The sequence below is a fragment of the Pygoscelis adeliae genome, unplaced genomic scaffold (assembly GCF_000699105.1).
Source record: "Pygoscelis adeliae isolate BGI_AS28 unplaced genomic scaffold, ASM69910v1 Scaffold315, whole genome shotgun sequence".
Lineage (NCBI taxonomy): Eukaryota > Metazoa > Chordata > Aves > Sphenisciformes > Spheniscidae > Pygoscelis > Pygoscelis adeliae.
In genome coordinates this window covers 1,208,024-1,231,784 of record NW_008824865.1, presented here as the reverse complement: position 1 = coordinate 1,231,784, position 23,761 = coordinate 1,208,024, and the positions used below count along the sequence as shown (strand labels likewise).

Genomic DNA, 23,761 nt, shown 5'->3' with positions numbered 1-23,761 from the left:
GACTTAACTTTAACCACCTGTTACAGCATTTTCTGAAGCCTCGGGTTACTGTTATAGAAACAATGTGCAGGAGATGTCTTGAGCCAACTGAGAAAGCAAGTCGAGAGAGGTCATTTTACAGAGCTCGAGCTCTTTTACAGAGTAAGTTGCCAGCACAGGAGGCTGGTGGCATAGCAGTTTCCTGTTCACGAGGGCCTCTTTCAAAGACAAATGCGAAAGGATTTAGCCATTAAACACAGAGCCGGCAGCAATCCTGGAGTGAGAACGTGGAGTTGGATTTCCCTAAGAGGAGACTGTGAAATGTCGTTGCGAAACAGGTCTCTGAAAAAGAGGCAAAGACAAATGGGTAATTTTTTCAGGGCTAGAATATTTTATTTTGCGCTTGAAAGTTCTTTGAAATTTTACTGGATTTTTTTTTACTTTTAATTATACATCCATCCTTAATTAGAAAGGGGGTTTTTTAATGAAACTGAAGTAGAAGATACATTTGGCAAAAGGGGAAGCCCTTTTCAATTTTACTGTAATGACATTAAAGTAAGTTAGAGGTCATCAAGGCTCAAGTCTGGCCACACCCCACCCTGCAGGCTTCATGCCTGTGAACAGTTCCCCCCCCCCCCGCCAAAATGCAGTGTCAAAAGTTTGCTTCTGCTTCGCTGCTCAGCGTAGCTCACCCTTGTGAACTGTCCTGCTCCACCTCCACCTCCTTGTAGTTACAAATGCGTAAGTTTGTTTTGGCTTGGAAGGAAGAAAGAAAATAAAAAGAGGAGTAAAAGCCAGCTTCTCTGGGGTAATTCTGTGATCTTGTGGGGGTATTGGAGGAAGAGCTGCTCCACCTCTCGCTAGCAGTCACGGGAGTCAGCTGTAACGGGGACAGCCTGAGCTGGAGGTCAAGAGCAGGGACTCTACACAGTCGTCCTTACCAGTACAGGATTTTGAGTTATATACAGACATCAAAAACATATATGGGGTGATAGAAATTATCTAGGTCACTCCCAATGAAAGTCTCACTGGAATGGATATGTTTCTGTTAATTTATACTGGTTTCAGTGACACGATATTGGGAGATTTCTGGTAGAAGTGTTTGTTCTCCACTAGACGCTTTCTGCAGACGTTGCAGCCAGCTGTTGTGATACCTTTGTGTGCATCTTGCTCTGTGTTTATTTGACATGAGGGGTGATGTCTGCGTGACAAATTGTGGAGCCAGGTTGGGTGACAGCCAGGTATCACCGCTGGCCACCGCACTGCCCCCAGCCCTCCTGCCTGTGCTGCCTCTGACCTGGAGCGTGCCGAAGCCCTCTCCCTTCCCAGCACACCTTTATGGGAATTTTTCTGTCCTTTCCACTAAGGTTGCCCCATGCTGTGCCACTGCTGCCTGCGCTGCTCAGGCACCCCAGCAGCCCTATAAACCTCTCCTGATCCGGGTTGCAGCTGCTTTGCCTTTCTCCCCATCACCAGCTGTCACATCCAGAGAGAAATACATCTCTCTATGCAAATCCTGAATCTTTGCTTCCCTTTCCCAAGAGTCCACCTGTGAGACATTCAAGGAAATTAATGCTTCAAGCAGCCAGTGCTGTGAGGTCCTGCAGCTGTGGACCACCATGGGTAGGATTTGGCTACCTCAGACATCAGCAGGTTTCTTGCAGGCTGGGAGGCAGAGAGGGGTTTCTGGTGTGCCCTGCAGAGAGAAGGAGCAGGTCTCCTCACAGGCCCACGGGGCATTTGCAGGGGTTATTGACCCAGTGCAGTGACTGTGAGTGCTATAACTCAGTGCCCTGTCAGCCTTTAGAAAGCTCCTTCATGGAGATGCTCAGCACTGGCCACGTACAGTAATATCAGCCTAAATCTAAACAGGGTTAAAGAAGTTTCTGAAAACTGAGGAAATTTTAGAAAAATACCTAAAATACACTTTTCTTCCAAGAGCTGTATGACTGGATTGATGCCATGACATAAGCCTAATTTTATCGGTGGAGAGAGAGACAAGAGTGGCTGCACTCAAGGGCGCACACTGTAGAGCCGATGTCCTGTCTGTACAGATGGCCCAGGAGCTCAGGTGATGAAAATGTGTGCTGTGGATGCTGAAACAGCAAATCCTTTCTACTAATTAAACTTCACCAATTATCTGAGCTCTTGGGAAGTGATTCCACAGTATGAAGCATCCTGCAGGAATTCAGATAAGCTCTTTGCAGAGAAAATCCTGATTTACAGACAGCTGCTTTTCACAGTGTGTAGTACAAATTTTTTTAAAAATAAAATTAGTATTTGTACTCACTCAGGGATAATTATCCCATGCTGCATACATACAAATGGCTGACACAGGGGTTTGGTGTGTTTTATAGAAAGGCGATAGGACCTCTACTAACGGGTGGTGAAATCTCACCCTTCTGACTGAGTGGTTTCTCGGGAAGCCGCACTCTCTTGGAGTCATACCAAAGTACAGTCTGGGAGCTGGGGCTGAAGGCTTCATGTCCAGCGGTCCCATAATGCTTAGGCTCTGCTGATATCAGTGGGACTACATGGGTAAGGATTCCTAGAATGAGGATTTTCATATTTTCCCTGAGTGATTTACATTTTGAGGCTCCACATTAACGGTGACAGATTTTGAGGATATTTTGCAGAGGCTCAGTATTTTGTATTTTTTCATAAAGTACAACTAAAACAATGAAAAATAATGCCTTTAAAGATATTAATAGCAATCTACTGCTACTATAATGAAGGAAAGATATATATTCATTAGACCTTGTAGAAAATACAAACAGCCTTGAGAAAACTCAGTGTACAATGAAGCTTTTTTCCATGGGTAGATTATTCCATGGAGTCAAAAAGTGCTTCTTCCACGGCACCAGTAAGGTCACCATATGTCCAGCTTTCACTGGATATGTCCTCTTTTCCACTTGGAAATTTTGCCTGGGTTGAAAAAGAGGACTTTGCTGCTGGATGTCAGGACGTCCAGCGATCTGGTAGGAGCAGTAGTTTCAACGGGATGTCTGGAAATGGTGGATAAATTGTTACTGCACCGGTAAAACTTTGTGCTGTGCATGATGCAGGTGGCATGAGGAATCATCCTGCCCTGCCGAGGTGATGGCTCGGTGGTGGGCATGTGCCTGCTGGGTGTCGGCACTTGCCCGTAATGAGTGCTTGTCTGGATCATCTGCAGCCTTGGCAGAGTAGGAAGGAAAGAACCATCACCCAGAATAGAAAGACACAGTCACCCTGCCCTTGGCCAGAAGCACGAGACTGCCGGGCAGGGTCTAGCCTGGTACCCTCCTGGTGATGCCCTGCTAACACTGTGGTAAGATCAAGGATGTATTGAGAGCACCAGTGTTTTCCTCTGTTATCCAGTGTAGTAAATTCCTTTAATCATCTGCTTATGGAAATTGTTGGGTAGCCTTATATTAGTTCTAGAATGCAAAATACCTGTTTCGCTCAAGATCTGTGTCTCACAAAGTGTCTGGCAGAAAATTTTTTCTGATTCTTAAAGAAGTGAATCGTGTAGTTCTGAATGCATTTCTACAGCTCAGCTGAATAGAAATCATTAGATAGGCATCTGAGATTACAGTATCGTTTCTGAAGATCAGTGTAGTTTCTGTGTTTCACCAGTGGCTCCGAGTCACTGATGTTACCCACTGTAATCTGTCATAACTTGACCTGCCCTTTCTCTGCATCAGCTTCCCAAGATGACGTATAGCGATAGGAGTCAAGCTCTTGCATTCTCCTGATTTTGTCTGTGGGGCTGCTTTGCTCTTTGGGAAAGTTTCAGAGAGAAAAATGCCCACTGCAGGTTCAGGACTATAGAAGCAGGAAACATGTGCTTTGTTCTTTTTGATTCATGTCCAGCATACTAGTTTTAACGGCAGGGATCCAAGAATAACCTTCTCAGTTGACCGTGCGGCCAAAAATATGATGATCTCATTGCCAGTGGCAAGTGACATGTAGATGGTTAGCTAAGCAAAGTTCTTTTTTGTTTTTACATTGCATTTTCAAAAGATTGTGTGGGCTGCCTATCAACAGAGACTCTGGACAAAGTACATAGAGTTTTTTCTATCAATATTGCCAGTGCCCGGTGAGTCTTTTCCAAAACTACAAAAGTTTGGTAAGGGTGGTTTTGCCTGTTTATTTTATCTTTCTGTTCTTATTTCTTTATTTTAGTCACATGATGCAAGCAAATATTTTTTATTTCAGTTTCTTATTTGCTTATTTGCTTCTTATTCTGATTAACTCAGCAGATGTCAGTTAACAGAAAAGATCAGCAAAACTGGTCAGTTGAAAATCTAGTAAGAAAAAAGAAAACCTATTCCCTTTGAAACCAAAAATGGGGAAAAATGTGATATTTTGTTAAAGAAAATATTTTCATTCTGGGGATTTCTAATCAGGTCAAGCTAATTGAAAGTCTGAATTCTTCAGACTGTGGGAGATGGGTGTATTTTGTGTCAGATCCCAGCGGACAGACCTTGATGCTCCCCATCACTTCTCTTGATTTTGATCTACTTCTTATTAAAAACTCTTAAACATTAATTGAACCTGAGAGAGAAAGAGAGAAAAGAGGGCGTTATAAAGGCTCTGAAACCTTTCCTTTAGGACATGTGTGTTACAGGTGGAACATCTGTGCCCCAGTCATTGCTCCCATCAACAAATTTGATGTGAACTGAAGCAGCACAAGAGCGTTACCCTGCTTGTGTGGGTCCCTTGTGTTCGAGCATGTTCAAATCTCCTGGGGCAGAAGGAGTAGCTTGAACTGACCTTTCCTGTGCCCGGTGCATGTGGAAGCTGACACGTAGCCATTACTGCTTGTCCTTCCCCGGATGGATAGCCCTCTGTTTTTTCCTTGTATTAATTTGCACATGGTCTTATGATGACTGCAACTACAGAAAACTGAAAAAAAAATACATGTATGCCTAAGAACCCTCTTAGTTTCCCAAGCTGTGCTTCGGCAGAGCACAAGCACAGTCAGCAACCTGTTGAGCTACCACAGCTGAATTTTTCTGGTGTTTTTTCTGTTTCAGGGAGCTGAGCAAGTTTCTGCATTTCGTGGTATATCAATAACTCTTTCAGCTGATATGTAGCTGTTTTGAAAGCTTGGCTGTAAATAGAAATTACATCAGAAAAACGTGACCATCATCTTTTTTCATTGTTCCCTCCTTTGTTTTCTAGTCAAGATAGCAAACCTGAACTCCGTCCAGCGGGAAGTGTCCCCATGATTTCACTGTGGGTTGCAGCAAGGAGCAGAGTGTATCTCCAGGCAAAAGGAACATGGGAATATGGAGACATTTAGAAAAATAAATGTAACAGATTTCATTTTGCTGACACTGTTTTGAAAGGATCCTTTTGAGGTTACTAATACACAGTACGAGTGCAAACGCTGAGGCAGAGAAGCTATTTCCTTATCACTGCTCCTGGTTTTGAAACTCCCAGGCCCCCACCCAAACTCTTTCCACCCCCCTTGCCATCCCCAAAATAGTTTTCATCCACTCCTGCTTTGAAACCACAGAGAGAGATTTGAGCAGAGCCTTGGCTTGCCTGGGGAAGTTCTTGCTTTAATCAGACCGAGTGAGTAAAAATGTTTGCAAGGGATGCGTAGCTACGAGGAGAATGGGGGCTTTTGTGCGGACCCATCGGTTGCTCCCCCAGCAGCACAGCTGGGCAGGCTGAGTGGGGGCTCTCTCTTTTGAAGTGGGGTTACTGACGTAAAAGTGTGTCTCGGGGTAAACACGCTGCTATTATCTCACTCTGTACTAAAAACATCATTTACTTGAAGACGATGCCCTGAATGGAGATTAACGCTGGAGCATCCCATGACTGCAGTTTAGTTTATCTGGTGCTTTCATGGATCTTTAAGAAACCTGTTTCGAGTCCTGTATACAACTGGTTACAGCTGGGAAGGTAGAGATGCCCATGAATAGACCTTTGGCTGTGGGGTGAGTGGGTGACTGGGGTTCCCATGCCTGGGCTTCGTGCACCTCGATGCTCACCAGCATCTCCCCCTGCCCAGCAGTGCTCTGTCCAAGCCACTGTGGCCACCGCTGCGGTGCACTGCAAGATGTCGCTGCAGGCAATGCCAGCCTGCTGGGAAACCAGCGCTTGTCTTTTAGCTATGGACATTTAGCTATGCATTTAATTACAATGAAAATGTAAATGATATTAAAAGCCTCTCCCTTTAAAGTTCAGAGAGGCTTAAAAATTATCGCAGTAATTAGGCAATAGTTTTGATTATATATGAAACAAGATCAAGCTTTATGGGAGGTGGCGGAGCCCCCAGCAAGTCAGTCTGTGAATCTATTTGGTGTAGCAATCTGGAGTGGAGTTTTTCATCTGAACAGGTCTGATGAGTGCCATAAGACGCACAGTCTCCAGGGACATTAGCATGAAATGGAAACCTGCCTCTTCAGCTGGAGTTCAAAAGCTGTGTCGCAGCTCACTTGCTGGCTGTGGAGCAGCAGCAGGGTGGGCTCCTGGGCTGTGCATCCCCTCCAAGGGCCTGTGCGGCCAGGAGCCGGGCAGGGGAGCACTGCTGGTGATGGCAGGCAGGGAATTGGCCCGAGCCACGACGCTGGGGCAGGCTCAGCCCCGCTGCCAAGCAGGCCCAGGTAGAGGAGTCTTGCCAGTCCTTGCTAACAAGGAAAACCAGCTGAGGTACACGGAGATGTGCAGAGCCCAGGAAGGAAAATCAGTTTGCATTTTAGCTAGCAGGGAAATCTCCTCATCAGTAAAATGGTCTGGAAGGAGCTGGTTATTAACGTGCTCACGCTATCTTCCCACATATCGTACTTCCCTCTAAGTTTCCTTCATCCTTGTGCTTTCTGCTCAGGACAGGTCTTTGTTTCCACCTGCCCGCCTTGCTGCTGCTGCATCCCTGCCAGCTTCTCCTGCCTGCATCTCATCCCCCACAGCAGTTATACCCCATGTGCACCAGGTACCTGAAGAGCAAGAGGTGATGCTGCAGGAGGGTGTTGGGGGGAGTTAGGTGTCTTTGCAGCCTTGCTGCGGTCAGAATTCAAGAGTGCTTATTCCTGCCAGGAGATCCAACTTGCCTTACTTCCCACCGTCCGGAAATATTCCCCCAGACTAGTGTTATCAACCCAATTAGCATTTCAAAATTCTCAGCTTGCAGGTGCTAGTTTCAGAAAAGCTAACAGCAATCTTCTACAATGTTGAGCAATCCAGTTGGCATCAATTTGTTCTTAATCCCCTGTTCAAGCTGCAAACCAAAATATGTTTTTTTTTCTTTGCAGTATTGTGTACAAAGTAAATAATCCTGAACAGCACAGGCTGCATTAAAGATAATGATGCCAAAATCAGTAAGTTTTTTTCTCTTACACATCGGGAATTCACAGTTGCTTTATGTACAGTTTCTCCTCCTACAGCTTGGGTTTTTTAGCTGTCTGATTTAGCTAGTACTGCTATGCTGCTGCCAAGGGGACCACGGAGTGAGACCTGCCGTGAGTCGCAAGCCCCAAGTCCCATGCCCACCTTCCCCAGGTGTCCCAGATATCCATCGTGGTCAGGATGAAGGGATGACTCGTCTTGCAAAAAGAAGTACATTAAAGTTTGACTTGAAGTATTTTTAAGAGTGTCTGCAGCCTGTGAGCATTACAGGTGGCTTCGTGTTGTGGTTTAACCTCAACCGGCAACTAAGCCCCACACAGCCGCTCGCTCACTCCCCCCCAGTGGGACAGGGGAGAGAATCGGAAGGGTAAAAGTGAGAAAACTCGTGGGCCGAGACAAAGACAGTTTAACAGGTAAAGCCAAAGCTGCGCACCCAAGCAAAGCAAAACAAGGAATTCATTCACTACTTCCCATGGGCAGGCAGGCGTTCAGCCATCCCCAGGAAAGCAGGGCTCCATCACGCGTAACGGTTACTTGGGAAGACAAACACCGCAACTCCGAACGTCCCCCCCTTCCTTCTTCTTCCCCCAGCTTTATGTGCTGAGCATGATGTCGTATGGTATGGAATATCCCTTTGGCCAGTTGGGGTCAGCTGTCCCGGCTGTGCCCCCTCCCAGCTTCTCGCTGGCAGGGCATGGGAAGCTGAAAAGTCCTTGACTAGTGTGAGCACTACTTAGCAACAGCTAAAACATTGGTGTGTTATCAACATTGTTCCCACCCTAAATCCAAAACACAGCACTGTACCAGCTACTATGAAGAAAATTAACTCTGTCCCTGCCGAAACCAGGACACTTTGCCTGGAGGTGTCTGGACAGACTTGTCGGGATCCTTTGCTTGCACTGACCCTGACATCATTTCACAGGTGCAGGTGTGGCTAACACTGTCATGGGGCAGTGCAGTGGCAGGGCACAAGCTGGCATAGCCACAACCCAAGTACGTACCCCGTGTCCTGGGTGGGCCGGGGCAAACCCCTCAGGTGCTCTGAGCTGCCACAGTGGCAGCAGGACGGTGCTGGAGGCAGTGTGGTTAACGATGGTTTAGGGAGAGCTGGTCGCTGGTGCAGTCATACATAGGCACTCACTCTGTGCCACCGTGGACCATTGCCTGTCCTCTGGCAATCTTCCAGCCTTGGACTAGTTAATCCCAGATACCTTCTTTTCCCCCCTTTTCCCCAGGACACTCCCCTCCTGTGTAGCTCAGTCAGGACTGAGCCCCCATTGCTGGTGTGCTTGCATACCCTGTGTGGCTCAGCTGCCTTCTGTTTTACCTTGCCCTGTGGTCTAAAATCCCCCCCATAACATGACATAACACATCTTTCTCTTCCCCCTTCCTGTGGCCCTTCTGAACCCTCTTTTTTTCAAAGGACACCAGACAACATTGGACAGTGTTTTTAAAACTGAGCATCTGCAGAAGGGGGGCTGCAGCTGCTCATCCTTCCTGGAAATTTAGAGAAGTCAAGGTACGGATTCAGGTACCTGATTTTAGGAAAACCCTTACAACCTTTGCAACTCATGCTATGCAGTTCATGCTGCATGCTTCTACTGTCTGCATGCTTGCCCTGCTCATCCCTCATCTTTTGCTTTCTGCTCTTGCCATCTTGATTTTCAACCCTAAGCCTTTTTCTGGGCAGACTGTTGCTCTTGTTTGGGCCTGCCGGGTTGGGAATGAAGTTCTGCACAAGTGCACTGGCAAGGACTCAAGGAATTAGGCTCTAGGCCCAATTTTGGCCGGGATCGAAGCCCACTGAAGTCAGTGGGAACCTTCCTGTTGACCTCATGGGGTTTGGAGCAGACCTGGGCTTTGATGTCCTTCAGTGATTCCAACGTGAACCTTTGGTACTGTGTGAATAATAGATAATTATTTTTATATATCCTTTCCAAAGCTCACAACTTGTGTTGGCAGTCAGTGCTCCTCAATGCGCAAAGCTGAGACTGGGAGTCTGAAATGAAAGGACAAAAGCAATGACATAAGCTTCACGTGGCCGAGGGGAATAATTTCCGTGTCATTTCATCCGACTTGATATAAAGAAGAAATTGCTCAGCAGCAGCTTTTCCAATCCCAACGAAAGGGAGGCTTTGACAGAATCCATTAGTGCCTAAGAAATGATAGGACATTATACAAAATATGTTTATGTTTTTCCAAAAGGAGGTGTGTATGTCAAGGACATTACTTTTCTGTTATTGCACCATTTAGTATCACTTTTCTCTAGCAAAAGAGAAATTTGTACTTTCATCTGTTCCTACCAGAAAACAGGAACTACTTAGGGATGCACAGCAGACGTGACGTTTGCCGCTGCCCATCGCTCTGGCCTTTCAGAGATCTAAGGCCAACACCAGCCCCCGCGTCCTTTGCCAAGGTGCCCTGAAGGCACTCAAACTGGGGTCACGTACACAGTTTCTGTCCTGAAACACTTCTCCAGTGAGGCTGTTCGCTAACTGGGAAGACCCTGGGGTAGGGTCTCTGTAAATTCACAGTTATGCCTATTTTCATTTTCCTTTCTGGTAGTGTTTTCTGCTGTTTTGGCAAAGCATCTTACTTCGGTTCGCACCCGCCATTTTCTGTGCAGTTTACTTTCTTTCAGGATATTTTCTCTGTGCTATAAGCCCCTGAACTTTTCCATAATATAAAAAATATTTTAAGACTTTTCTTATGGGTGCTCGTAGACTTCTCATTTCTACTCATAGAAGTGAAGCTTTGTAGTGCCTACAGCTGTGGTTTGGAAGGGATGATATTAATACACTGATGTTTTATGCATTTTAAATCTGTTTGCATGGTGGTGGAAGCACAATGCAAGGAAGAGACTCGGCCCTGCAAGACTTGCAGACTTTCTGAGGCAAACTGAAGCTTAGCGCAGGACTATGCATCTCACTTTTATGGACGTCTGCTGATTTTGGTTCCAGCTTTGCTCAGGCAGCCAAGTATTGCCTGCAGTCTCCATTGCTATGAGCTGGTGCTACTTACATGCTACTGCAACCCAGGCGGTGGAGAGGACACTAAAAGTGTGGCATCCTCATCATTAAATCAAGGCTTAGTACTGGACTAGGTGTGTATTAACTACCATATGTAAAGACATGGCTGGAAGCAATGGGGGGTGGAGGTTTGATCATTCAAAGGCACGTTACCAAGCTATGTTTGCTACCTATGGGCACGCCTGCTTCTTACGAGCTGGAAAGAGCAAGAGGTTATTTGAACCTATGGAGTGTCCTTCTTCTACGTTTTGCTAGCCAAGGAGTTTGCATGGCTGTCGTAAACTCTGACATCTGTTACTTCCAGATGCATTATAAAGCAGAATTAGAGTAGATGTGGGTTGGGCTATCTATGAAGAAAAGCTCTGATGCTAAAGTATTTATATAAAATATTCAGCTTTGATATGCAGCCCTAGGACCTTTGTGTATAATAAACCAAAAAAGTGTTAATTATTTTATTTCTGCCGACTTAAAAAACAAACAAAAAGATCCTTTCTGGCCAGGTACTGCCATTGCCAAATGTGCATTTCAGTTAAACTTTGCTGTGTTTACATTTCCAGCTAATAAAATTCTTTGGTTTATGGACTGCCAGAAGATAGAAAGCTGAGATTAAAGTCTCGGATTTGATTGGGTTTGTTGTAAAGTAAGGGTAATCATGACACAATGACTATTTAATAAATTCTTAGTTATTACTGCATTTTAGAGATGCTGAAGCTTTTGTCAGCCTTACTGTCTTCTTTTTCCTTTGTCATGCAGCAGGGTATGTGATTGCTAGTAAATCTTTTCATTAGTTTGATGCAGGATGAAGATGGCTAGTTCTGTTTTTAAGGAGCCTATTCAGCAGTGACAATGACACAAAAGACGAAACAGTCTGCTTTGATTTCCACCTTCTGGAGATTTCTTTTGTAGAAAGCATACGTAAAATAATATTGCCAGGATATAAATTCAGTGTGCAGGGACTGCATTCGTAATGAACACCTCTTCTCCTGTGCAGCCACCCGGCCGTCCAGAATCCTCTTTGTCCACACTGACGTGTGAGACACTAAGAGTCTTTTATTTTAATCTTTCCACCTTGTTTTTGATAAACTGGGCTGCAACAGCTTTTGAAATATCCTTTTACGATTTGTTTAAGATATTTATGTTGCCTTCATTATTCCAGTATCTCAGCATTTCAGCATCTGCACCTACTACTCCACAGTGTACCTGTAAGTGCCATTATCCCCACTCGACAGAAGAGAAACTTGAGGACAGAGTGGCAAAAGCCATTGGTACAAGGGTTTTAGGAGCCAATCCCGCAACAGGACAGATCAAATCCTATCTTCCTCCTTGGTCCATCCTGCATTTCCCTTTTCTCAGGCTATCTGGGTGGCAGGGGCTTGGCCTGCTAAGATCCAGGCTGTCTGCTCAAGCCAGATGCCTATGTGTCCCATCTGCCAGCACGGCTCATGTTTTTAGAGCTCCTTCAGGAAGACTCCTGCATCCAGCCAGTTTGCTGAAGCCAAGCAGATGATGGCTGTGAGAACCAGTGACAGTTAAGCCTTGCATATGTGCATGTATTCATCTGTGCGAAGGTCTGCTCCAAAGAGTAAAGTGTAGCCAGAGTTCCTCCTGTGTGGCATCACTTGAAGGGTGTTTCACACCCCTGACTGAAGCCATCTTGCATCTGCCAAAACATAATAGGGACTTTTTATAGCTGTATCATAAGACCTTTGAAAAATCAGGTTGTTAGAGCCTTTTTAGCAGAATAACAGATTGGTTGTGCGTGTATATCAGATAGCTGCATATGGTAGGCATGTCAGACAGTGAAAGGACATAAAGTATTACTGCTCCATAAAATAGTACTTCCTAATATTATTTTTCTCACATTTCTGGCAGTAAGCATTTGAAACTTCCATGGAGTATTTCGCCTGTGAATCTCAAAACACATATTATCATCTATTTAGGGCTTAATTCAATTCCCAGTAAAGATGAGGACAAAATTTCCACTTTCTTTATTGCACTTGTTCCAGCCCTCAAAGCGAATGCTGTCTATTGAAAGTAGAATAGATACTAATTTGGTCCCATAAAACCACAGATTGTTTCAACTTTCCATGAATTTCTGAATGAATAGATGATTGGATCCCATGATGCTGCTCTCAGACTCACTGGTGATATGAAAGAGGCACTTGTGCAGCAGGCTGTATAGCCGTGCCGTTCTTTTGTTGCCTATAGTACACATGCTTAGCTCCTTTTTACTCTTTTTTTTATTTTAATGCTCTGCAACAGGGCTGCACAAAGCCGCACTGGCTTTTAAAACACAACTTCATTTTGCAGCTATACGTCTGCGCCTGGTTTTCTTTTGTGCTGGCTGCAGAACAAGGAGGCTGTGCGGTATCTGACACCGGGCTTTTTCCAGTGATTTATTAACTGTGTCAGAATAGCTGTTGTGAATGCTGGGAAGCTCTTGCATATTGTGACAGTTGATATTGATTATGACAGTTTGTAGACTCTAGTGCGTTGTCAGACAGTGGATTGTATTTTGTCTTCTTACTATACATACCATGGGCTATAGATCATAGTGTTTTCTTAAGAAAAGGACCCATTGTCCAGCATTCTCGCTGGTATGAGAGAACTTCTGTAACGTATTGTGCAACAAATAGCAAAATAGTTCAGGCAGCCTATGGGACAGGCAGGCAAATGTCAATTGCTTTAGGAAAAAAAAAAATGTGAATAGTTTGTTCTGCTTCTGGCCTTTCAGGGGAATGAGCTGTGCAGTTGACAGAAGTGGGTAAACTAGTCTGAGGATGTCATTTATGAAAATACGATGCATCCTGTATTGTCTGTTGGCCAGAAATCCACAAACAGCGCAGGAGGAGGACGTTGCAATGAGGATTTTGGCCTGCCATCATTTTAAAAGGTTGCTTTGGGTCTTGGTGGAAGCTGAAACTACACGTTTCTAGAAGGAGACTGAGGAAGAGGAGATAAAGATTTCTGCAAACTTGGGAGAAAGTGAAAGCTGGCACGTGAGCTTCTGTGAGGGGCACATCAAACAGATCACCCCGCATAATGACCTCTTCTGACTGTTTGGTTTTAGCTAGGCAGTAGTAAAGTAGCACACAGGAGAAAAGATTTTTCTGTTTGCCTAAAAGCTGCTTCAGTGTAGAAAAAAAGTCAACAGCTGAGCTTTTACAGATAACCTGATCAGGAGGAGGGAGTCAAAAGCCATTTGGTTAATTATGCTGCCGTAATTTACTATATTGCTACTATGTCACTGGAGGAAAAATCTTCCAACAATACATTTCTTTTTAAAACAAAACAGCACTTGAGGTGTAGCAATGACAGTGAATAGGAAAGGAGCCATTTTGATTTTTCTGTTCTTGAAAGACCTTTTATAAGAGACCATAATGGGTCATAAACTTTCACTTTGAGATAGTAAACCTTAGGAAAATGACCTTTAGCAATCCATGCTATTAGAATTTTGATCTCACACTGGGTGTAGACTGATTCAATTGCAGTTTCTGCTGCGATTTTACATTGATGTGATTAAAAATCCATTTCCGCACATACCTTATGGTTTAATTGAAATAAATGTAATAGCAGGTCACTTGTGAAATGGTTATTTCTGGGATACTTTGTGCCAAGGCTATGGCACTGAGCTGGGACCTAGGGGAACTGGATTCAGTTCTTAACCCCCCTGTGGGCTTGATATTGGCCACTTTAACCAGTTCATCTCGCTCATGAGATTAACTCACCCCCGTTTCTGGTTGTTTATTTACACTATGAGATCTTTGAGAAGGAACATTTCCTATCAGAAGCCAGTCGTGATCTCTCCTGGGATTTCTAGATGCTGCTATAATACTAACCGTATTTTCTGCAATGCAGTCTGTATTTTCTTAATCAGTCCTTAATGTTAGCAAGGAGACAGAATTAAACTAAGTGGTTTGGTTTTAGTGATGATGCAACTTCCCATTCCATGCTTACATTGAATTTGGATTAATTATAGCACTCACTGTGTCATAATTATGTTTCATAATGATAGAATGCTCTAGACTTTGTCCATTCACAGCACTACTGTAAGCCTCACGGTGTACTGAGATTTTACAGTGGCATCTCTCAGTCCAGTGTCAGGTATTAGTGCTATATTTATATAAGTATGGGTTTTGTTGCAGAACATCCACAGCAATATCCAAAATGCTTTAAAGGAAGGATAAAATGGAAGAGTTTTTAAATGTCTGCTTTTCTGGTGAGGAATGAAGAAGTTCAGGTGTTCAAATGTGAAGACATGTTTCCTTAGATGACTTTTATCTAAAGCTCCGGTCACAATTCTCTGTCTGTGCATAGTTCTGCCTCCTTAAGCCTGAGACGACGCCTGGAGAAGATAATTTTGGTGTTGCGCTGTGAAAAGCGGCAGCTTCCCAGCACCGGTTATAGACTAGCAGTGATGTGTATGAAGATGCGTTCAGTCGCTATCATGAGAGGCCCCTTCCCCTTCCCCTTGGCCATCCTAGGGCTCTCAGGCTGTCTGTTTGCTCATTAGCCCTGGCCAGTTGTTTGCCTGGGATGTTCTCCAGGTGTTCTGGGCTCTTCAAGATGTCTCTGGTCCTTTGAGTTGCAATCCTTAGGAGATTTTGTTTTGTTTTCCTGAGTAAAGGCATTGATAATCACTGCAGAAGGTGCATTTCCCTCTCCCACCCCAGTGCCCTGAAATGCCTTGCAGGTCTGTTTTATTTCCAGGAGCTGTGGAGCCTCCTTGTCCTTAGGTTGAAGCCTGCTCTCTGACGTCGCTGTGATCTTTCTCTCTTCCCTTCAGATGGTGTCCACAGTGTCACGGCAGTCTGCACCCTGCGCGTCACCATCATCACAGACGACATGCTCACCAACAGTATCACGGTGCGGCTGGAGAACATGTCCCAGGAGAGGTTCCTTTCTCCCCTCCTGTCCCTGTTCGTGGAGGGGGTGGCGACAGTGCTCTCTACCGCCAAGGATGGCATCTTTGTTTTCAACATCCAAAACGACACAGACGTCAGCTCCAATATACTGAACGTGACCTTCTCAGCTTTGCTCCCCGGTGGCATTCGAAACAAGTTCTTCCCCTCCGAGGACCTGCAGGAGCAGATCTACCTCAACAGGACCCTGCTGACCATGATTTCCACGCAGAGGGTGCTGCCCTTTGATGATAACATCTGCTTGCGTGAGCCCTGTGAGAACTACATGAAGTGCGTCTCTGTCCTGAAGTTCGACAGCTCGGCCCCGTTCATCAGCTCCAACACTGTCCTGTTCCGCCCCATCCACCCCATCAATGGGCTGCGGTGCCGATGCCCCCCAGGCTTCACGGGCGACTACTGTGAAACGGAAATTGACCTCTGCTACTCCAACCCCTGCGGGAGCAACGGGCTGTGCCGGAGCCGAGAAGGGGGCTACACTTGTGAATGCTATGAGGACTACACTGGTATGTGTTTATCTTATCTTTGACCCGTGATTTATATGTTAGACCATAAGCCAGGCCAGCTCTGTGTCAAGCTGAAATAGCTGACATTCTTAGTCAAAGGGAGAAAAACTCCTGGTGCTGCCTTCTGGTCGGGAGAAGGCTTGTGAGTGTCACACATCACGTAGGGTAAGTCCCGTGTCACTTAGGCTAAGTCCTATATCTTAGTGCACACATGGTGGTAGGAACCATGCATTGCTCCAGGCCATGCAGGGGGCCAACAGCTGCTGAAGCAACTCATATTGTGTGAGTTTCTTCTCAAAATGCTTTATGCAAACATATTCCTTTTATCTGGAAGGAAAAAGGTGGGACACATCCCCTGGTTCATGGTTTTGCATGTTAACGCCTTCCTGGCCCCTTAGCAGTCCTCTGGTACCAGGGTATGGTGGGGGTGCACAGCCTCGGCAGGAGGTCGTCAACACTTGGTTGTCAACAAGCGCAGAGCATGAGGATGGTTCATGGTCCCAAAGTCCCACTGGGGGCTGTTCCCAGTGCTGCCTCTCACCGCTGAAGTTATAAAAAATTGAAACCATAAATTAGTTTACATGTCTCCTTGTAAAAATATCTAGATGATGTGTATGCCTACTGGGCTGGATCCAGCCCTCTAGGTGGACGGGCTTTCCTTCAATTCCTGTGGCCTTTGGCTCAGGGCTGTAATTGAAAATGCGACGGTGGAAGGAGCCAGGAGTCAGTGAGCAGGGACATGGCAGCAGCAATTGAGCTGGGCTTTCCCCAGCAAGGGGGAGAGGAGATGCTCCCCAAGATCAGCATGGGGCTTAGGGCAGCAGGACCTTCCTAAGGAGATGCAGACAAACTTTTTGCCTGACCGGTGAAACCCTGAATAGAGCTGTGAGGTGGCTGGGATATTTGGTCTTTGTTGAGGACCAGGCTCCTGCCAAGCTCCTGCCAGGCTTCTCATGAATGACTTCCACAGTGAAATACATTATAAAGTCCATTATCCATTACATATAGCTAATGCAAATTACGTGCAGCATTCGGTATCACAAAATAGCTTTTATGACCAGCTGATTTCATTTAACAGGTTTATGTACTATTATACTGTAAAAAAGAATGGTTAGAAGTAGCAAGTTTCATTAAACAAAGATATGCATATAAACAGAGTTAATTTATCCATGTCTTAGGTTTTGAAATGACATGCATTCCTATATCACATTTTGAGGGTGCCTTACTAGAAATCTTCAGGAAAAAAAGCTAAATATACTTTAAAAATGAAAGAGAATAATCTTATATTAATAATTGATGAACATATTTAATAATTAACGCTGCAGTCAGAACAGACACGGTACATATTTAGAGGAGAGGCACCATATTATTCATACACAAAGAAAGATTTGATCTGTAACTGTATCTTCAGTGCATAGTTGTTGAGTTAAAAATTAACTGTCTTGCTGCCAGGATATTAAAGTGATCAGAAGTTAAGGAGTGAGCGCTGCTTATAGCCTTGAGATCTTTAGGTTTCAGAGTTAACTACGCTTCAGTGAAACACTTCATTCTTTGGAAGGACAGTTCGGGTCGTGATCGCAGTCAGGTTGGCCAGGGGAAAACACACCCAACCATGATCAAGAGGGCTCTGGAATCCCTTACCCTGTAAATTGATACAAATGTTATTGAATATTTCTGTTTTATTGCTGAATGAATGCAGTAGAAATTTGGTATCTACTCAGTGGTTGGTTTATGTTACATTAGTGCCTTTAGGCTCCATGTTGTATGAGAATGCTTTTTCCATCAAACCTGACACACTTACCCACATATGGTGGTCATTAGTCGGTTGATCTTCATCCCCTTTACAGAACGAGGTGGAAGATGTTGTCAACAAGCAATCTATTACCAGAAATATTTTATGAAGATGCGTTATTGAATCTTGTCCCTATTTGCCTTAAGAACTTTTGTTTTACTTATGATTTTTGTCCTTTCTTTAAATACACTCATATTCATTTGCAAGTTCAGTTTGTATCTATTAATCATAATACTGTGTTTTCCACTTGTATATAAATATTTATTGTTTACAACGATCCTGATTTTATATCTATTCAATATTTAAACAGCATAGGTTGGTTTGAATAGCAGCAGTGTGTATTGGCTCATGGAACGCAGTGATTGTAAATCAGAATGAGCAGAGAATTGCTAAGGCTGAAAGTTGGGAGATTCTGGTATTACCGAAATGTTGCTGTGGTATTAACTCAGTGCAGTAACATGCCAGTATGAAGTACTTATGAATCTTTAATTAATTGTAAAAGATGAAATATGAATGGTAATAGTCAATGAAATGCAGCCTGCTCCGGGAGCTCTCATATTTCCATTTCCCAATTAAAAGCCTATGTAGAAAAATAATTACAAGAAAATACTAAGATCTGTCATCTCTCTGGGGAGATATGCTGCAACTCGATGAGAAATCACTACACAATCACAACCCTGTACTGAATCTATCTGACTGGTCACCTGCTAAAAATATAGCGTTTATTTCCTATAGAAGATAATTATGTCCTATCTTAATCAGATGGAATTTCCCCCCATTTTTCCACCCCGCTTTGAAGCCCTCCATTTGTTTTGATGTAATTGTTAGTCATTTATACATGATGAAAGTTTCTCTGTCTTCAGGAGTCTTCTGTTACGGGCACAAAGGTAAACTGAGCTTCTACAAGATATTTCTGAAACCTGATCACTGGCTGGTTTGGGGTGTTTTGGAATTGGCTTCACTTCCTGTGGTGTAAGGACGTGAGTGAAGAAAGACATATATTTTTAATCATTATTTTTTTTTCAGAATAGTGACGCCTTTAACTTCTTTTCTTCATATACAAATTAATGTAGAGAAGGGAACAATGTACACACTAACAATCGTGCCATTGTTGGCAGGGAGCTATGTGCATGGGTAAGGGGTTAAAGGATGTATTTTAAGTTAAGTAAACAAATTTAATGAACTTGAACACTGTGGAAAGCCTGTGTAATTTTTCCAGCTTTATTTCATGTATCTTTGAGCACTGCAGAAGCAGCTGAGATGAACTATAGGTGAAGGCTTGGACAGAGGTGGAATTGTCCGTACTCCCCAGGGGCAAATCCCTGAAGAACAAACGCATCATGTCATCCACACTGGTATTGGAGGCATGGTTGCCACAGCGGTTCCTGAATGATGCCTCCTATAGGATATACCACTGCAGCCATAAGTCGCCACCTTTTTGGGTGTGAATTCCCACGATTCCTGCCTTGCTGTGAGCGGGTGTCTCCTGCCATCACTGGGTCATCCCGCAGCTCTCGCTGCAGTTCGATGCCCATGGTCCTTCTGCTCAGCAGCCGCCGCAACCGCTCTCCTCTGCAGTTGTGCTCCCAAAAAGTAAACTGTAATTGTCACAGAACAAAAGCACTCCAAGGGGTAAAAAAAACCCAACCCCTGAAATAAGGAAGAGATTTAGTGTTCCCACAGTTCTCCTTAGCACAGGGCATTCTCTCTGCCTCCTTTGCTACCTAACCCCTAGCAAGGAGCAATTTCTAGGGAAAAAGGTCATCAGGGAATTTCCCATATCCTCCGCATCTCTCCTTGTATTTCCTTTCAGAGAGGGGAGAAATCTTAAGTGGTTGTAAATCTTCTAGTAATCAAATACAGCAATTAGAGATCTTTTACGTGTTACACATTTTTCCTCCTAATTTATTTTTGTGATACCATATTGACATGAGGAATCACGATATCTAACTTGGCCGCCATGAATTCTTTGTGTCTTGAGAAGGTAATTATAGCTGTTTCCACAGCATCGTGCCCGAAGTCCCTATTCGTATTGTTTAGTAAGTTCTCAGCATTTGGCTTTTGCAAACATATAGCGGTAAAAGAAAATGTGAAGATTTGCTTCTGTGTTATCTTTACTTATATCCATTCTTCAGATAGTAATTTCCCAGCTCAGACTGATACCAGATTCTCATTCTTCAGGCCAGAGAGATTTATTTGGGAGAATTTCAGCTTTCAGGTAGAGAAACCTGGCAGCCAGGGTAGCCGTAATGAGTGTTTTATCTTGGGCAAGAGGGTCTGAAATTCCATTCTCAGTTACACTTCTGCAGCTCCGCTGGAGCGGTGGGATCACAGGTGTGTAACAGCCAAAATCCTGTGCAGCAAACCTTCATTTGATTCCTTCATGTTCCTTACTGCATCTTTAACTCCTTGTTTAGCTTATGAAAGGCCATGGTTTTGCAACGGCAAGGCTGAACAAATATTATCCTCACAGGGTTGTGGGGCTTTGCCAGCACTTTCAAACAGCCGTGACCACGTTTGTCTTTGCCACAAAACACAAAAGAAGAAAGTCTGTCGTTCCCAAACACTCCCACAAATGTAGGGATATTGTCTACAGTATGGGACAGCTTCGTGGGTCATTTCTCTGATACCTCATTCAAATGTTAAGGCGATGCAGTGAAGGCACTAAAATGTTTTATATCAGTGCTGCCTTAACAGTGTCCCTTAGTCCAGGTCTTCAAAGTTAAGCTGCTGGATTCCAGGTGCATTTATATAATAAACATACAAAAACAGTGGCAAGGTCTAATACTGTTAAAAATAGTATATTCATTTTCAAGAGTTTAATTACAGCTATTAGGGCGCTGGGTGATTTGCACCATTTTCAGAATTTAAAGGCTGTATCTTTTCCCATTCGCAAGAGCCTTAACAGTTTTTCATGGAATTTTTCTGCTGATTCTGGATGCAGGAAAAGTTGAGTGCTGACTATCAGCCTTTTAATAACTTTCTTTGTTTCTTGGTGCCTCAGAGGAGTATACCTGGTTCCCTTTCCTTACAGTTTCTGTATGGCACTACCGTGAGAAGGCTTATGTAGGGTGGTTGCACCCCAGTGAAGGTCTGTATAATGCTGCAGGTCTAGAAATTTTTCTTCTTTTTCAGCAGTGCTATGCCATGCTGTTTTGATGTTTGTAGTGAAACTAAGTCTTCGTAACTGCAACACAGTTTCCCTTTGATTGCTGTGGACCTGGTGCTCTCTGCAGCTGAGATAAGTTTTTCACATCTGATGGAGAGATAAATGATTGTTTGCTTATAAGATCCTTCCTTATGATTAGTACTCCTTAGTTTTGTTCTCTGCACAGATGTCCCAGTACAGTCTTTTCCATCAGTCTTCAACTTTCTCTGTCTCATCAGCATGAAATTTTTGTGAGGAAAGCCCTCTTCTGCCTTCATTGAATAAGCAGACATCTCCATTGGTGTAGACGTGGCAAGCTGTGTCCCTGTGGTTGGCAGCGGTTGCGTACAGACGGGTACCTCTGTTTCCTCCCAGCCTGTGGCCCCTTCCAAGCCCCCAGGGGCTTGCAGCGCTTGGGCGGCTGGCGAAGACCCCGTAAGCAGTGCAGTGGATGGTCCAGAAGCAGAGCCTAACTCCTCCAAACATTTTTCAGAGCATGACTGGTGCAAAGGCTGGAAAAGCCTATCATTTTCTCTTTTTATGATCTTCACCACTCAGCTATGTACTGCGAGACATAGCGTCTCATAAATCTTACTCTCAGTGCTTTGAAGTTTCCCTATATGACCATTGCATTTACCCATGCCAAAAAGCAATGAACCCCAGATGTCGTCTCATGAGCTGACTTGGTATCTAAACATATAAGGAACCATACAACCTATTCTTTGCAATTAGCCATGGATAATAAGTCTTCCATTTGCTCTTGGGCAGTGCATGCTGCATTTGAAGAGCACAGCAGTCAATTGTGATATTTACTTTCCTTCCTCTCCTTTTAGCATGATGTCCATTCTGTATCATGAATTCCTGAAAATAAGTATTAGTTTTGGATATTCAGATTAAGAGGTATCACCTGGCAAAATTCTTGCTTTTGGGTCTATATATATTGTCAGAGAGCTATGACTTCAGATCATTACAAGCTGTACCTGTACAAACCACTTTTCATCTAAGGATTGCTATGGACTGTGCAAAAGTTACTAACAGCAAAGGAAGCCTCTGAGACACCCCTTTGAGCAAGAGGGTGTTGTCCCCCTCACCAAAGGGATGGGAAGCTGAGGCACAACATCTTCGCCTCTTCCAGGTCACATAAATGCAGTCAGTGGCAAGTCCAGAGCAGCTGAGGCAGCTCTTCTGCACCATTCCTGGGCTGCCCATGGCTGGAAACCTGGGGGAGATCCCCGTGAAAGACATTTCTTTCCTGACACAGGCTCTCAGCAGAAGCCTGTGTTTAAACACTCAACCTGCAGTGTTTAACTCAGAGATTTATTGTGCATGTTGAAATGGGTCCTTGCTTGTTTTTGTGGCAAGGCTCACTGTTAATGCATGCAGGGATGGGGCCAGCATGCCACATCCCTATGGCTGGACCCAAGTGATGCTGGATTGGACCTGAGGCTATGGCCCTGATAGCACAACTGCATGACTGCTTGCTCCAGAAGATAACTGAAACAATAAAAACAGAGTAAAGTTACATTTTTATATAACACAGTCAAAAGCTGAAGTCTATTAAACTTTTAAATATTGTCATGTTTCTGTTGATTATATTCTATCCATGTCACCAAGTCACAGGAGATGAATGTTGGAAATCTGGAGTTTATATCAGATTCACAGGACTCACTGAAGAGGTATGCTACTTCTATAGGTGGATTTTTATCTGGAGGATATGTCCTTCAGCTAATCTTCAAGCTATGCTTACTTGTCAGGATGCAAAAAGCCTTTTCTAATTGGATTACTGTGGTGTATTTGTTGACAGTTTAATTCTCAAACGGTGTAAATGGCCTGCAGCCTTCACATCAATCTGCTATGCCTTTTCCTAAACCCAAGCAAAGAGTTTTATCGCATTACCCTCATCCTGATGTGCATAAACTGGCTGCTGTTTAAAGTTTGAAAGTTTTCCCAGTCATGTATGAACCCTCCCTTGCCCCCCGCCCCAAGATGCTGCATGTGGGATCTTTGATTCGGCTGTATTGCTGCAAGTGCCGGGGGTTCAGATGCCTCTTCTGGAGCCTCGCGTCTTATCCTTCTTGCCCGTGGAAATACTTGCACTGATCAAAGTCCTCTGCTGTCATGTGGAAACCTAGCTACAGACTTAATGTTGTGTGTGTTCTTTTTAATTAGTTTTAGAATTGTTTGACAAGACTTCTGTTCTTATCAGGTGCTCCCACCGTGCTTTGTAAAAGCAAGCAGCAGATCACACAGCATTATAGTCACTTAGCCCTGGCTTCAGAAGCTACCTTAGAAGTTCATCTCCAATATACTTATGAGTTCAGCTCTTCCAAACAGTTCAGGGTCTAGGAAATCCTCCTTACTGATTACAGCTCATCTTCTTTTGCTTCTCCTTGAGATGGCTGTGTGGCTGGCCTGTTCTTCCCTTAATTTACCCACTCCCCTTATTTGTCACCTGCAGAGTTTATTACTGATGATTTTACACTTTCTCTCCTGTTGTTGATAATTTTAAGTAGCATATAGCTGAAATTCAGCATCCAGAGAACTTGGGCAATAACCTGTCTGAGGATGGTTCCATGCTTACAATTACATTTTTAGACCTACTTGCTATTGATGCCATTGATGTCTGTTAGATTACGTTACAATATGGGGAGAAGGTAGGTTCTTAATTGGGGGCTGTACGGTATGAAGTCGAAGAGCTTACAGACATGAGAGGCCTGCGAGCACGCACTGCAGCGTGACGGCATTGCTGCTGTTGAACAAGTGCTGCCCCAGCTTTTCTACAATGTAGGTGTTTACTATCGAGCCCTAATGGCCAGGTATAACCATAGGGTCATAGGATGGTTTGGGTTGGAAGGGACCTTTGAAGATCATCTAGTCCAAATCCCCTGCCATAGCTAACATTGGCTTCAGTCTCTTTCATTAAAGTCAAATCTCGTCAAATCCCTGATGTGAAAACAACGCATTTGGCCCTGAAACCGTGCCAAGCTAAGCTCGTGTTTGCTGTCAGGCAGCTGGCTTTACATGAGCAAGGCAGACTGCTAACCTGG

At 44.2% G+C, this 23,761-nt stretch overlaps 1 protein-coding gene across 1 annotated transcript in view; it reads left to right on the top strand.

Annotated features, from left to right (window-relative positions):
• Nucleotides 1–23,761, top strand: part of CELSR1 (cadherin, EGF LAG seven-pass G-type receptor 1) — a 174,484-nt gene that overhangs the window by 56,311 nt on the left and 94,412 nt on the right. The window contains exon 2 of the mRNA XM_009324395.1: nucleotides 15,136–15,774. Coding sequence (XP_009322670.1) covers nucleotides 15,136–15,774 — 639 coding nt within the window. The remainder of the gene's footprint in view (nucleotides 1–15,135; nucleotides 15,775–23,761) is intronic.